General features: G+C 34.1%; 3 protein-coding genes across 3 annotated transcripts; 2 read left to right on the top strand and 1 right to left on the bottom strand.

Annotated features, from left to right (window-relative positions):
- Positions 1–6747: 6747 nt before the first annotated feature.
- On the top strand, positions 6748–7772 carry LOC130716139 (uncharacterized). The gene has a single exon (XM_057566341.1). It carries the CDS (start codon positions 6811–6813, stop codon positions 7555–7557), a length of 747 nt encoding a protein of 248 aa, XP_057422324.1. The 5' UTR covers positions 6748–6810; the 3' UTR covers positions 7558–7772.
- A 2341-nt stretch (positions 7773–10113) lies between these two features.
- On the top strand, positions 10114–11199 carry LOC130713374 (PLASMODESMATA CALLOSE-BINDING PROTEIN 3-like). Its single transcript, XM_057563144.1, has 4 exons — positions 10114–10171; positions 10481–10747; positions 10850–10892; positions 10974–11199. Exons 1-4 carry the CDS (start codon positions 10114–10116, stop codon positions 11197–11199), a joined length of 594 nt encoding a protein of 197 aa, XP_057419127.1.
- Positions 11200–11453: 254 nt separating this feature from the next.
- Positions 11454–14485, bottom strand: LOC130714540 (large ribosomal RNA subunit accumulation protein YCED homolog 1, chloroplastic). Its single transcript, XM_057564448.1, has 3 exons — positions 14327–14485; positions 13404–14144; positions 11454–11957 (listed from the first exon to the last, which is right to left on the bottom strand). The coding sequence occupies exons 2-3, from the start codon at positions 13943–13945 to the stop codon at positions 11561–11563; spliced, it is 939 nt and encodes a 312-aa protein (XP_057420431.1). The 5' UTR covers positions 13946–14144; positions 14327–14485; the 3' UTR covers positions 11454–11560.
- Between the last annotated feature and the right edge of the window lie 446 nt (positions 14486–14931).

Below are 14931 nucleotides of genomic sequence, written 5' to 3'. Positions count from 1 at the left end.
TTTGGAAGAATGAATGACAGATAGTCTAGGAAAATCTCTGAATTATCACCTACCCCTCTCTGGTTTTGCTCCCTCGTGTTAAACAAAATTGAAATTCTCCCTTATCAATCTGCCACATATTAAAACGAGAACCATTAATTAGTAAACAGGAATGGAAGGAATTATATACAGTTATATCATACTACCACAAGAATTCAATGCATGTCTCTGGCAGAAAATTGAAAATATAAAGCTAATATATATATACACACGCACAAATGGCCTAGTGATAAGCTGTGAAAAAATGGCAGGGCAAATCTCCTTTGGCAAACCAGAAGCATGCAAGTTCAAGCTCTCTACTGCTCTCTGCCAAGTGAGACATGCCCTATCATTCCTCAACAGCATGTAGATAATATCACACTTCACTCTGACTCAATATATCATCACAATGGAAGCCTTATATAGTTATATATATAGATAGCTCTCAGCATCTGAATTGGATATGCCACTTCAAACGAGTAGGAGCAGCAGCATATGCCAGTACAATTCCAAGGTACGGTTCTTGCTATTACTGTCTCTGATTCTCTGTTCATTAATATCTTTCAAAACCAAGGACTTAATGTACTTATAAATATAATCATTCATGTGTCATTTACATAACAACTTAAACTTTTGAGGTAATTGGTTTATGACATGGTATCAAAGTCTCTATAACCAAGTGGTCTAGAGTTCGATCATTGTTACCCAAAATTCTTCTAATAAAAAGTTAGATTTCACCACATGGTCGATGAGTCTATACATTGTCAGCGTGTTAGAAATATAATATAAAACTATGCATGTGTCTCTTACCAAACAAGTTAAGCTTTTGAGATAATTAGTTTGATGATACTATATAATGCATTGCCTTAAATATAGATGCTAGTCCTAGATTAGGATGGTAATAGAATTTTGGCATACCTGATACATGGGGTGGGAAGATTATGGTGATTTTATTCAATTTGGAAGCAGAAAAATATCATAAGTCCTTTCATATAGAAATCAGAAAAGGCTTGAAAAAATAGAAGTGGTTCTTGAAAAGGAATTCACCACCACCAGCATATTCTTCCACAAGTAAACTTAAGACACTAGAATTATGCCTTTGATATGAATGGCATTTACTTTGTCATAGACTCACACACACTTGACTGCATCTCTTTTTCTGCAGGGACATGTTCATCAAAATTAAATGCAAGGAATTTCAAATGAAATGTCTGTGGTATCCAATCCCAGTGAAAGTGCACTGGCTGTGAAACTAAAGCCACAGGATGGACCACTTTCTTTCTAGTAAATTTGTACTAAACAGAGGATGTGCTGAGAATATCCTATGGCTTGTGCCATCTATGCATTTCTTAGTTTTAACAACCAACCACCAACATTATATATAAACATTGAAACCAGAAAATATTCATCAACAAGTTCCATATGAAGCAATGTGCAGGTGCATTACTGGGCAATACTTTTTTGGCAGTATACTTGATCATTCTGCATTCATGTCATTCAGATCATGAGGCAGAGAAGATATATAAGCTCACCGCCAAAGAAGATTTGCCCGGCAATTCACCCCTGCACACATAACATGTCCATATAATAAAGCACTAAGCACACATTTTGTGAAGCATATGGTTGTCCCATGTCCATACATAAGTGCATATAACACCAAAGGTGAGTTATCAGTTTATTTTATTTTGGCTAGCTAATCATTGCAAATCCTAGTGCCTTGTGAAACCACCATCTCTGAATATATCATTTCCCTTTATTAATTGGTTTTGGGAGTAATTAAGCAAGTTAATTTGGAGGAACTTTTGATGTCTCTCTTTTAATCTATACTAACAAATATGAATCGTCATTTTCCCGCACGCCTCTTCACTCTGATTTTTCTGCTTGAGTGTGTTAGAAATAATAGTATAAAATCATTTATGTGAAGGCTTTGAGCTCTGGCTGGGAAGATGACAGAGTCACCTAGAGATGGTTGCACTCTGGGGCTAAGGTCACTGGGTGATGAAGCAAAGTGTTAAAGGATTTAGATAGACAGATGTGTGTAGCTTGAGAGCATTATTAGGAGGTCTTTATCTATAAGTTATTGGCTGATTCAATTGTATTCAAAGTTCAAATAGTGAAATGGGGATAGAGCTAGAACAGAAAAATCTAACGCAATCCTCTAGTCTAAAGATGAACATGTCTATTCCTCTAACAGCATGTTTTTTTTTATAATACAAACCATTAATTACACAAGGGGTTGTCTAAATGACCCAAGATAAAGTTTGGGTTAAATAACCCATCATCCAATCACATTATCCAATCACATTGGAGATAAGTGAGTTGGAATTTTCATATTTTATTTATTAATTTATTTTCAAATCATTTATCTCCAATGTGATTGGATGATGAGTTATTTAACCCAAACTTTATCATGGGTCATTTAGACAACCCCATTACGAAATCAAGTAATTAGATTATGTAAAAGATTAACACAACAATCTCATAATAATTGAAATGAACAATTCCAACTAGAAAGAAACTCTAAATCATCCTTTTATATAAACACCTAAAAGTCAAAAGTTAGTACACACTGAATTGAATATATAACAAATTATTTCTTTAACATCATGCATCATGTGAATTTTATGATGAAAGACATAGAAATAATGATTCGCTTCACATTATCATGTCAAATGAAAAGATGCAAATCCATAATAACTCACTAGCATATGGCTTATGTTATTTCTTGATAATTCTGTAAACAATAACCAATCAAACAATTTATATCATTAGTTAAAGTCAATTTCTACGGTACATTTCTAAAAGTGAAAGAGTTCTATACCTTTTGCTTTTATTTGTGATATTTTTTCATAATAAATTTTTAAAAAATTACAATTTAGTCTTTTTTTTTCTCAAAATATCCGCACAGTCTCCAGTCATGAGATTATTTCTCCGAAACTCTGAGATCACGTTAAATTAATAAACTTTTTCTAATAAATGTTTCTTCATACACATCATTCAACAAATATTTTTCCATATGTTAACGTGTACGCCCTGTTATTTTCAACAAATACGGGAGTATGGAGCTAACGCCTTTATTAAAACTAAATCAAATGGCCCATTAATTAAGTTGATGCAACCGTACACCATCCACCTGATGACATGGCCCAAATGAATTGATAACTTGAACACTGCACGGTGTTTTGTGATAGAAGGCCCGCACGAAATTCACGTGGACAATTAGATTCCTTTTACTTGTTGAGCTAGCGCTGATTCCACAATTCCGAGTAAAATCACACTAGTTAGGAACTGAAAATAGATTGGGTTTATATGGGTTCATGGACCACCAATCATTACCTACTCTACTCTAAACAATTTTTGTGACAGTTTTTAGTCGAGGTAAACAATTTAAAAATAAAACTTTATTTTCCATTTTATGATAGTAAAAACCGCTTTCAAAGTGAGTTGTTGAGAGTCGTTACCACTCTTGTTCTAGTTGTTGATTTGATCACATTCATGCTTGATTGTGCTATGCCATTCTCCAATCAATTGCGGATCTCCGATTATGTTAACCTCACTCTCTATCTGACAAGTCACAAGTGTGATCATTATTGCTACCCACGTTCACTTCTAGTTTTGTGATCGAGGGGATTTGTGTCATCTGAGCCACACCGCATCAAATGTCATTTTCTTTAGCCTTAGGCATATACGTAGAGCTCAGGACCTCGAGCGATCGTTAGACAATCCAACAACCAACATTTGAGATTGTACCCTTGCAATATTTATATATCTTTCTTCAACCTCTAATTTAAGCGTCAGAGTGTCATTTTGTAGCCGTAGGAGTCTCTCCTAAGCATGGTGACGAGAGCACCACAACATCACCCCTCTAAAATTCAAACCACCGGATCATTTCTCCTCAATCAATACTCTTGCCTAGAATGATGATATTCACCCGATCAATTACTCTCACCATTGTTAAATGCTTGGAATAAAATTACCCTTCTAAACGTTGTTTTTGAAAATATTGTAATCTGAGTATTTGACTAGTTGACTACCAATCCGTGTGTAATGAATATTATATCTGTATGTCATACAAGTGATTATATTTTTTGCTTTTAAATTCGTTTCTGTTTATGAAAAGACATAAGTAAATTCTGATTCCCATATATATTAGGTGTGAAATATTCCTCCTACGCACGTGAATAACCTCTCTTTTTTCTCAAGAAATATTCTCTTTGCAAATAGCAGAGTAATGATATATACACACCTCATTTTTAAAACACTTCATTTTCACCTTTTTTTTATTTCTATCTCTCTTCTCTTATTATTTATCACATCTAATACTTTCTCTCTCTTACTTTTTCTTTTCTTCCTATCTCTCTCTTCATTCCACCTCTCTCCACCTCATAATACGTTGAGTTCAATATTAAATTTGTTTGAAACAAAATAGCAAAATCATTTGTTGCTACTATAAGTCAACATGTCTGTTTTAAATTATGAAATCACAAAATTAAGTGAATAATTATTTTTTGAGGCCTAGTTAAGTGCATTATTATACTTTCTTTTCAATATTGTCTTGTTCACACGTGATGTGAGCAAAAGCTATGATATAATTAGTCGACACAGTTTATCATAATGTTGTGCTTCATTAATCTCGTGTAGCTTAATTTAACACTAGCTTAGTCAACTAGCGCGCAACCCGCGGGGTTAGGTATGAGAGATTATATATAGTATCAAAATCAAAAGAAATAAAATATTACAATTCTATTCTGAAATCTGAGGCTTTGTTTGGCATGAGGAAGGAAAGAAAGAGAAAGGAAAGAAAGGAAAAGGAAAGAAAGAAGAAAGAAAGTAAGATGATTCTTAGGTTGTTTGGTATTGGAGAAAAGAGGAAAGAAAAGTGGGAGGAAAGAAAGTTGTATATTTGTGAAATGACACAAACATCCTCCAATAAAAATGACAAGTAATAATGGGTTTTTTAACTAAATTATTTTTAAAAATTTATTTTAAATTATTATTTCGAACATGTTGAAACTTTTTCTACTGTTCTTAGAAAATATATAATGGGGACATGCTGAATAAAACAACACTAATAAAATTACATCTAACTTAGGAGCATCGTTATTTGTAGTTTTTCCAATACAATTAATTATTTACTGTTTTGTGAGAGAAGTAAGAGGATAAATGTGTCATTATGTTGAAATATGGCCCTTGCCTCCGTTTTCTTCCCAGTTGTGGAAGGAAACCTGCACTGCGGGTCCTACTGTCCTAATTTTTCTTTCCTCTCTCTAATATATCATTCCAAACGATGGAAAGAAAATTTATTAGGTCCTTTTCTTTCCTCACAGCACGAACGACATAATCACGCTCTCTTAACACATTAAATTTTTTTTTGAAAGGGCCTTAACATATTAATCTTATAAGTCGTGGCTTTTCCAATTAGTTTCTATATTTAAATCATTTTAAGGCTTGGTACAACCCCTATTTTGTAGGGAGTGCTTTAATATTGTATTTTCTATGAGATTAATGAAACTTGTGTTTATATTAATCCAAACCTACACTTAGATAACGTCACCTTTAATAAATTATGAGAGCTCACTCAACTTCTATTTTTAAATAGTTATTTCAACTTATTTCCAAAAATCTCCACCATTAATTGAACTATATCTATTTATATCAAACGGTAAAAAATGTGCTTTATTAGTGCATCACTTTATTGATGCTTCATCTTAAATGGAAATGAGATCTTGAATTCAAAAGTTTCACATTTGAAAAGCAAATGCCAACCACGGTGACATGTGCAATTGAACTTTGTGTAATATAGAAGCAACTGAAAGTCATTGCTATTGTTAGAGCCATTCATCTTACATTCAAATTGGTTAGGAGCAATCATTGAACAAACAAGAAGAGATGCAACCAGCAAATGTCAGCATTAGTAGTAAATAACTTTGATATCAACTCCTTCACCAACATTAGTACATATCTAGCTTTGTCTAGTAGCATCCATAATTCACTTTTTCACCTCAATCAACCTTTACTTTTACCTCTTCATAAAACCACCTCATTCCAAAAACACTTTCCTTTTTCGGAAAAACAACACATTCAATCGGAAAATAAAAAAGAATTTTTTTTAAGTGTTAATAACACTCACTTTAGCATTTTTATTTCAACACTCACTCATTAATTGACTGAAATTCATTTGATTCCATTAAATTGAATATGAGACTTATATTTTTAATGGATTAAATTTTAACTAATTAATAAGAATGTTGAAAATAAATTATTTTTTTGTATTACCAATGTATCTCATAGCTTACATCCATGAGGTTAATCCTATTGAGACTTGAGGATCAAATTAAATGAGTATAAATATCCCAACAAATTCTTCTTTGTACATACCACTTAAAAATGAAACCATCAACTAAGTAAAAACAAATATCTACTAAATGTGTTTGGTTTCAAATTTGGAAAGGTCAAACGTGGATCAAAAAATTTAAAAATAATTATTTCTTACTTATGAAAACGTAGATCATGACAAACGTGAATCCAAGTTTTGCAAATATGTCCTAAAATGTGCTCTAACATTTTCAAAGCTATTTAATTGAAATTGAAAGTTGAAAATGGTCAAAACGTGTGACGTGTGAACAATTGATTTGAACCCTCTATTGTAAAATTGAGACTAGCATGAAGGGCATTATAGTCATGAAAACAGAGTATATATATACTAGTTGATCAACATTCCTTAGGTAATTTAATCACTTCTTCTAACACAAAATTCACAAGCCTTCTTCTAACTTTCCATAGCCGCCAGTAATGGAAGCAGAACATGTCATGAACCTCTTTGATTCTTTCTGGTTAGACCAAAACATTTTGAACAAAACATCATCATCAAAATCATCAACAAATTCTGCAGAAAATGTAGAAAATCAGGTGGTGAAAGAGTCATCAGATTCAGAGGTACCAAAGCTTCACCGGATCCGAACAGGGCACACTCGATCCATGAGTGACCAATCCATAGCAACAAGTTTCAACCATGAATCTCTTTCACCAAACTCTGTTCTCCTTGCACCAAAACTTCAAACCATTTTCTCAGGTAAAGAAGTCGTAGACTCAGAAGCTGAAGAAACCCCTGTGGTTCAGCATCATGAGGTTCTGTTATCTGAGAAGAACAACAATGGTAACAGCACCAGCTGTGAAAAGAAGAAGAAGAACAGGGGAAGCAAGAGTTTATCAGACCTTGAATTTGAGGAGCTAAAAGGGTTCATGGATCTGGGTTTTGTTTTCTCACTGGAAGATAAGAATTCAAGCTTGGCTTCAATCATTCCTGGGTTGCAAAGGCTAGGAAAGAAGGAAGAGGAACAAGGAGAAGAAGAAGAAGAAGAAGATTCCAATGAGTCTTTGGTTCCAAGACCTTATCTTTCTGAAGCATGGGAGTTTCATGGAAAAAGGAAAAAAGAGAACCCTTTGATGAATTGGAAGGTCCCTTCTTTGAAAAATGAAATCGACATGAAAGATAGTCTCAGATTATGGGCACATACAGTTGCTTCAACTGTCAGATGATGCAGTTAAACTTCATCATCTAATTTTTTTCTCACATACACTTTTTGCCAATATCTTTGAGATTATTGGTTTTATACAGGATAATAATGTAACTACATTTTTTCCCCTTCTTTCTATATATTCCCTTTGATTTTTTTTTGCAATTCTGCATTCTATACACTTGTAAACTACTGTGATTTTGAGTAATAAGGGAATAAATTTCATTCAGCATTTCAGATCTATTTCTCAAACAATTAGGTAAGGAATTTACACTGCTCAATACCAAACTGCAGAAAAGATAAAGTTCTGCAGAATTGGTTGACAGATAAATTCAGCTAATGGACAAAGTTTTAATTTGTTAAGATTCTTAATGTTGGAGAAAATTACGAACAAATGTGCCTCCAGAACTATAATGCTGTAAGCATGTAACCACGATTATGTTTGCTGACTTTGATTTAATAAGAAACTTGCTCATAAGTGCAAGCTGATTGGCAGAACCATAGTGGCAAGTTTTGCCAATCAGAAGCATCTAATGGTTTAAAAAGATTGTCGGAGAACTTTATATATCAGAAGCATCTTTCACTTTCTGTACTTGATTTGTAAATTTGTATAGAAAAGTATACTTTAATGAGGTTACATTTTTCAGTTTTAACGGTTGGTTGCCGTGAGTTAATTCTCCGCCCCACTATCAACGCATTTAGCAATAGAAAATTGATTAATGTTGAGAGTTGAACCCCCAGCCGCTTATTTAAGGGATGAAGTGTTGAACCATTACCTCAAACTCTTTACTCAAGTTACATGTAACATTTTGTCTTATCTTTTCATGAAAATAAAAGAAGAATAAATGTGTGACACTCGGGACAAACGAGAAAGAGGAATAATTGTCGATGTAATGAGAAGGCACAGACAAAGACTAGTTGGTGGCAAGACTTCTATACGAAGAGACACATGAATGAATCGATCCCGCACCAGAATGAGAGGTATAGGTATGAGGCTATGTAGTTGTAGGGGCTCATATATAAAAATTGATTGCTACTATTCATAACATTTTTGTTTCGGAAGTCCATCTCATATAATCTTCAATGTTAAGTGTGTTTGCTTTGGAGAAATTTGAGATATGTAACCTCTCGAAAAGATTTCTTAAAAAGCACCTTTGTAATGATAAAATGGAAAGACGCGTGTTGTTATCATGAGAACAATCACCAGAGCATAATTTTACAAAATTAGCCCTTTTTATCACAAAAGAGAAATGTGAAAAATTTAGGTTATGTTTATATATCCGTTAGACATTAGCACGCGATTCAAAAAGATTGTTAAAAATAATTATATAAATTATTCATGTAATCATTACCCATCGACTTAAAAATTTAGAATAATTAGTTGTTTAATATGATATTAGAGCCTCAGTGACCAAGGGGTCTACAATTCGGGCCTTACAACCATAACTAGTTTAAGTTGAATTGGTAGTTAATTGTTTAACCAAGACAATTAATGAATTTTTAATGAATTAAAATAAAAGTGCATTCATATTATTTTACTAGTAGTTTATTGCTAAACACACTCTATAAAAAATTAAAAATAGATGTTGGGCGGCCATTAGATTGATATGGTCTTTCTCTGCCATTCAAATACACGGCAAAAACTGCTTTACGGCCGGAAACAAACATAGACCAAAGCAAAGAAGTTGAGATTATCACCCACTACTCCATAATTTTGTCAAACATATAATTAACTTTGGTTACTTCTCACCCACTACTCCTATAATCTATTCACCATTAATTTAAATTTGTCACGTGGCTAATGGCATGGTATAATAATATGCACGTGGAAAATGTTGAATGATCAACGAACAATGTGTAGCCAAGCGAGCATTCACTTTTGCTTTGTACTCTCTACGTCTCTAATTATAAGCTAACATTGAGATTTATGTGATGTCACTAAATATAAGCTAATTATGCAAAATTTTTCCATATTTGATTTTTCAATTTCACAATTTTAAAATTGAAACTCACTTTTATTATCTTTCTTCCTAATGTATCAAAAAAAATTATCTTTCTTCCTAGTACCACTCACTTAAATAGGGGTAAATATGAAATATTGTACCATTTTTTAAGAAGTCAATGCATCAATTAAGGTTTTTTTAATAAGCGTGATTTTTCCAATATTAGTTTATAATTGAGTAATATGAGTAATTTTTCCATCACCATAACCACAACTCCACAATCATGGTTATGGTTTTTAAAAACAGCTTGACATGTCATTTTTTTTTCGGAAATGAGTAAAAAAATTATTTAAAAAGATAATATGATACATATCAAAACAAAAAGATACGGAATCCCTCAATTTGTAAGCGTGTATAAGAGGAATCCCCTAATAATGTGGAGTCACGTAATAATTATAGTAGCTAGTGATACAGAGTAATTGAAAAATCTGAATTGAGAATGACTAATAATGTAGAGTCACGTATGCTTAGGTTATAAATTGCTTGAACTTCATACAAAATGGAGGCAGAACACACACACAACACACACAAGGAAACGACATTTCTTTTGCTCAGAAGTTAACCTGCAGATAGATATGGATCACAGAAGTTGGCACCTTGCTTTGTTCTGCTTATCTCTATGCTTCGGTTCAGGTACCGTCAATAAGGACTAGCAATGTATTTAGTTATTCTTTCCCATGCAAACATTCATGCTAAATTACCTAAGCAGCAATTACAAAAATATTTTGGGTTGACTATAGGTCAATTTCAGCATGGTTTTAATATATTCACACCCTTTTTCTCTATTCCTAACACATTACCACTTATTATATCTCTCAATCTCTCATATCTCTCCCTGGGTGTGGGTGGATTTGGGGTATGAATATACTTTTTTAATTTTTTTCCTTCTTAAGAGTTAAAATGATCTTTGACGCCAATGTGGGTTGGCACAACTGGCTACAGGTTTCGGGTACACTCCAAGAACAAATGCGGGTGAATGGTGTGTTGCTAGGCCAGATGCTTCAGAAACTGCTCTACAGACTGTTCTCGACCATGCTTGTGGCCAGGGAGGTGCAGACTGCTCAGAAATTCAGCCAGGAGGTAGCTGTTACATACCAATCACTGTTCGTTACCACGCTTCTTATGTATTCAACGAGAATTACCAAAGGAATCCAGCACCTAGCAGCTGTGATTTCGAAGGAACAGCAACCCTTACAAAGATTGATCCAAGTAAGAAATATTTATAATTGTTCTGTCTAAAAAATGGACAACACAACAGTAATTACTAATTTTGCATGTTTGTGATAAAAATAATATCTAACCTCATTGCAGGTAGTGGGAACTGCATCTTTGATGCATCATCATCCAGTACAAGGTGAGAAGTTGCAGCATTCATATCTTTTTTCATCCTATAATGAATGTGTATACATCCTAATATATTATATTATGAATGCAGCAAGAGTCCACCAGCATCTGTCAGCCCTCCAAGTCCAGAAACTAGAAATCCAACGGCACCAACTACTCCTACGACGCTAACTCCACCGGGGCTAACTCCACCAGGGCTAACTCCACCGTCGACGATGCCTGGAAGGCCCAACACAGCTTCATCTGCTTTTAATTCCTTGCTGCTGTTGTTTGCAAGTGGCCTCTTGGCTTCACTTCTACTGGCAAATTACATCTAGACAAGAAACAAGCTCTAGTAATTCTTTTAAGAGATAATAAGCTGGAATGAATTCACTCAGTCTTCCAGCAAATTTTGCAAAATTCCAAGGAGTCAGAGTCATACAAGTCTTGCAATTAAGACTACTTCTACCTATCATCTATGTATGGCTGTTAGTTTATTATAAAAACCAAATAAGTTATAGAACTGAAGGGATTTATAGGTTCTTGTAGAGTTCTGCAGTATTAGCTTCTCTTCCACTGAGAATCCCTGTAATTAGTATCAGCTAGCATGCCATTTTATTTAGTGAACAGAATAAATTACATTAAATAACTTTTAAAATGATCACAGTGCACAAATCCTAAACATGAACTTCATAAATGTTACAACTGCATCTTCTCTTTTAAATTTCCAAGTGGGCCATAGCTTTTTTCTTTTACTTGGCTACAATTGCAATTGCCAGTGTTAAAGTTTTGGCCACATTTCAGGCACATGCCTTTGCACCCAGGATCACATACTGAATTCATGGTAATCTCCAGATGCACCCTGTCTCTAATGTTCTTTGAAATGTCAATATGTTTTTCCTCTGGAGGAAAATAAAGTTGATCATCCAAATCAATTAGTGCATCATCATCATCCAAACCACGGTCTCCAGAAGTTGTAATTTTGTCTTCCCCAAAAATAACACCCAAATCAATAGTCTCTGGTTCAACAATGGGTTCTTCAGAGAGTAAAAGAGAGAACTCAGAGAATACGCTCTCAGCAGATGGCATGCAACACCTTCAATAGAAAACCACATAGAAGTTATTTGATTGAAAAGGAAGTAGAAGAAATAACCTATACTGCAGAATAAGAAAAATAGAATACGCTAGGGGCCTGCATTGTATCTTCTTTCTTTTTTAGATGAAGACGACAAATAATCTGTTTTTTTTTTTTTCCTTTTCTGGCCTGCCGTTTTGCTTCTTTACCAACAAGCAGTGTTGTTAAATATTGGCCATGGTGGAATCTCATGGAGGAATTCCAGCAAGACTCCATGGCCGATATTCCGCCATCTTCCGTCATTATTTGTCAAATATGGCGGGTTTTTGGCTTTCCGCCAACCACCACTAACAACACTGACAACAAGTACTAGACAAAAACTGCTATAAATGCAATTTTGGCAGAGCCTAATGGAATGATTAAACATTGAAATAATTATCCAGGAAGATACTCCATAACTAAGTAAACAATAGATAGGTTGGTATTTGGAATGCAATGCATCCAGAGACCTGAAGTGAATCAAACTGTTAGAGGCTATTAACTTACATGAGATATCATGTTACTCACCACATGATAAAATAACTTAAATTGATTGACATAAGCAAATAATCAATTACAGATCAGCACTAAAACTAGGGATTGATGTCAAACTGAGAAAACCTAGATATCTTCTAAAATCTAAATACTAGATGAGTAGATTCCATTAAATTGAACTTTCACATTGACAGAAGCAACAAAGGTAAGCACAAATTTAAAAGCATATCAGACTATGTTTTGACATCAACATGATGGGGCAGAGGAAACCACCCATTGCAACACAGGCAAGTGGAGAGAATGTTGCCACTATAATCTAAACAAGTAGAAAAATTAATTTTTCTTTTATCAAACAAAAATTCATGCCTTCAGCAGTTCAGCCTTCACAATAACTTGGTAGCACACAAAAATAAATATAAACAACACAGAAGCAAACAGAGAGAGAATGGTAATCAAATCATAATCTGATAATTTTGTCAAATCAAAACAAGCAATTCAGCACTCTTCATTCTTAGAGATCATCAAAATGAATAAGAAATGAAAGATGCTCATGTCACTATTATAATAGCAAGCTATCCCTTGCTTTAAGTGTAGCTGTCAATAAGTATAAAGTTTATGTTGATGTTTTCTTGTTACAGAGGAACCGCTACCATCCAAATTACTGGTGACATCCAGTTTTTGCTGTTATCATCAACTTGTTTTAGATCAAATGCAACTAACAGATATCAGTTAAGAAATATTCATGTTAAGCAAGCTCCTACAGTTGGTTCTGGTAAATAAATTTTTTTCTCATTCATCCTATCCTAATACTAGTACCTAGTGTCAATGAATTATATACTTCTTCCTCATGAATTATCACTTCTTTGGGATATCAGATGGATCAAAAGCAAAATAAATTTGCAAATGATGCATAAGAGGGCATGAGAAGAGTACCTATTACAAAGAAGACCGATGACAGTTTTTATGATCCCATCAAGCCTCAGTTTCTTCTTCTTCCTGGTCACATCAATAGATATTTGAACAGGAGTTCCATTCGGGTAATCCTTCACGGCTTTCGTAACACGCAGTCCCATAACAGCAGCCCTACTTTTAGACACATCAGTTGAAAGATTTCCTAGACCTAACCTCTCCAAGGTAGTGCAGTACTCCAGATGCAAGATTGACGCGTTTCTCTTGTATATAACTGCACCTTCCCAAGGAGACCCTGCATCTTCAATTTCTCCATCATCATCCCAATCCAAGGATATAACACCACTACCCTCATTAGTGGACCTAGTTGCATACTTATGCACAACACTAGATTCATTTCCAAAAGGGGCACAAAAATGTCTTGTTTTACATCTAGAAATCATTCTATGCCGAAGACGGGTGAAGGAATTACAGGTAAACTTTTGCTGGGGATTTGAATTGTAAAAACTCCATCCAGAAAATTGCAAAAAGGGTGAAGATGTTGTTGAGGGGATTACAAGTGACATTTTCAGGTGGTGGGTAGGTCTAAAGCATCAAACTTTGATTAGAAATTCTAGAAATTGTTGAAAAGAGAATAATGGGTATTTGAAATTCTATAAAAAAATGACTAAATCAAGAGCTATATCTCTAACTCTAACTACACAAGGATAATCTCAGATACTATGAGCTTGTAGTTGCAGTGAAGCAGCCAGCAGGCACTGAATTCTGAAAGGAAAGTGGAAATATTTCAGCATGAAAATACTTCAACTGGATGAATAAATGAAAAACAACAACATAGTACCAGTGAAATCATGTTATTGAACAGATAAAGAGGTGGGAGCGAAACGAAAATGAAGCTGAAATTAACAAGGATTGGAATTTGACACTGGAATCAGAAGAGGACTTACGGAGATTGGAGAGAGTGGAGAAGATAAGATGATGATGGAGGGAAGTGTTGTCGTCAGTGGGACATGGCGGTGGAACACTGATACTGGAACATCCTTGCTTCAGGGAATAGAGGTAGCATAAGGAGTGCGTGTTTGGCTAAGGGATTTAAACGTGAAAAAATGTATTTGTGAATAAGATTTTAGATTATTCATATGAAATAATTTTGTTTAGATATGTAATGGAAAATATTAAAATGTTGGATATTTTAATTGGGTAATTTACTAAATTGAAATAAGAAGTTTAAAATTCTATTAGTTTGGCAGATTTTTTAACATCAAATTTTCTTTGTCGCGAAATTCTATTTTTTAGTAACCAAAAAACTCAATTATTTAAAAAAATAAAAAAGGATATTCGACTAAAAAAAAGGTTATTTATTATTTTTCCCTAGTCGCCTTATCACTTAATCCATCCACAAACAATCAGAACGAAGCCACCTCCCCCCGCTGATCCTTCCTCCTCACTTGAAAGCGACGCACTGGTGAACGTCCTCTCCTTTGGTAAGGAGTCCTATCAGAGCTCATCGTCTCATCCTTTTCATTTCTTTTTTGTTGTTTAATAATATCTC

Source organism: Lotus japonicus, chromosome 4, assembly GCF_012489685.1.
Source record: "Lotus japonicus ecotype B-129 chromosome 4, LjGifu_v1.2".
In the NCBI taxonomy this organism is placed as follows: Eukaryota; Viridiplantae; Streptophyta; class Magnoliopsida; order Fabales; family Fabaceae; genus Lotus; species Lotus japonicus.
Note: the sequence above shows the minus strand (reverse complement) of the source record. Positions and strands in the feature narration are given on the sequence as shown.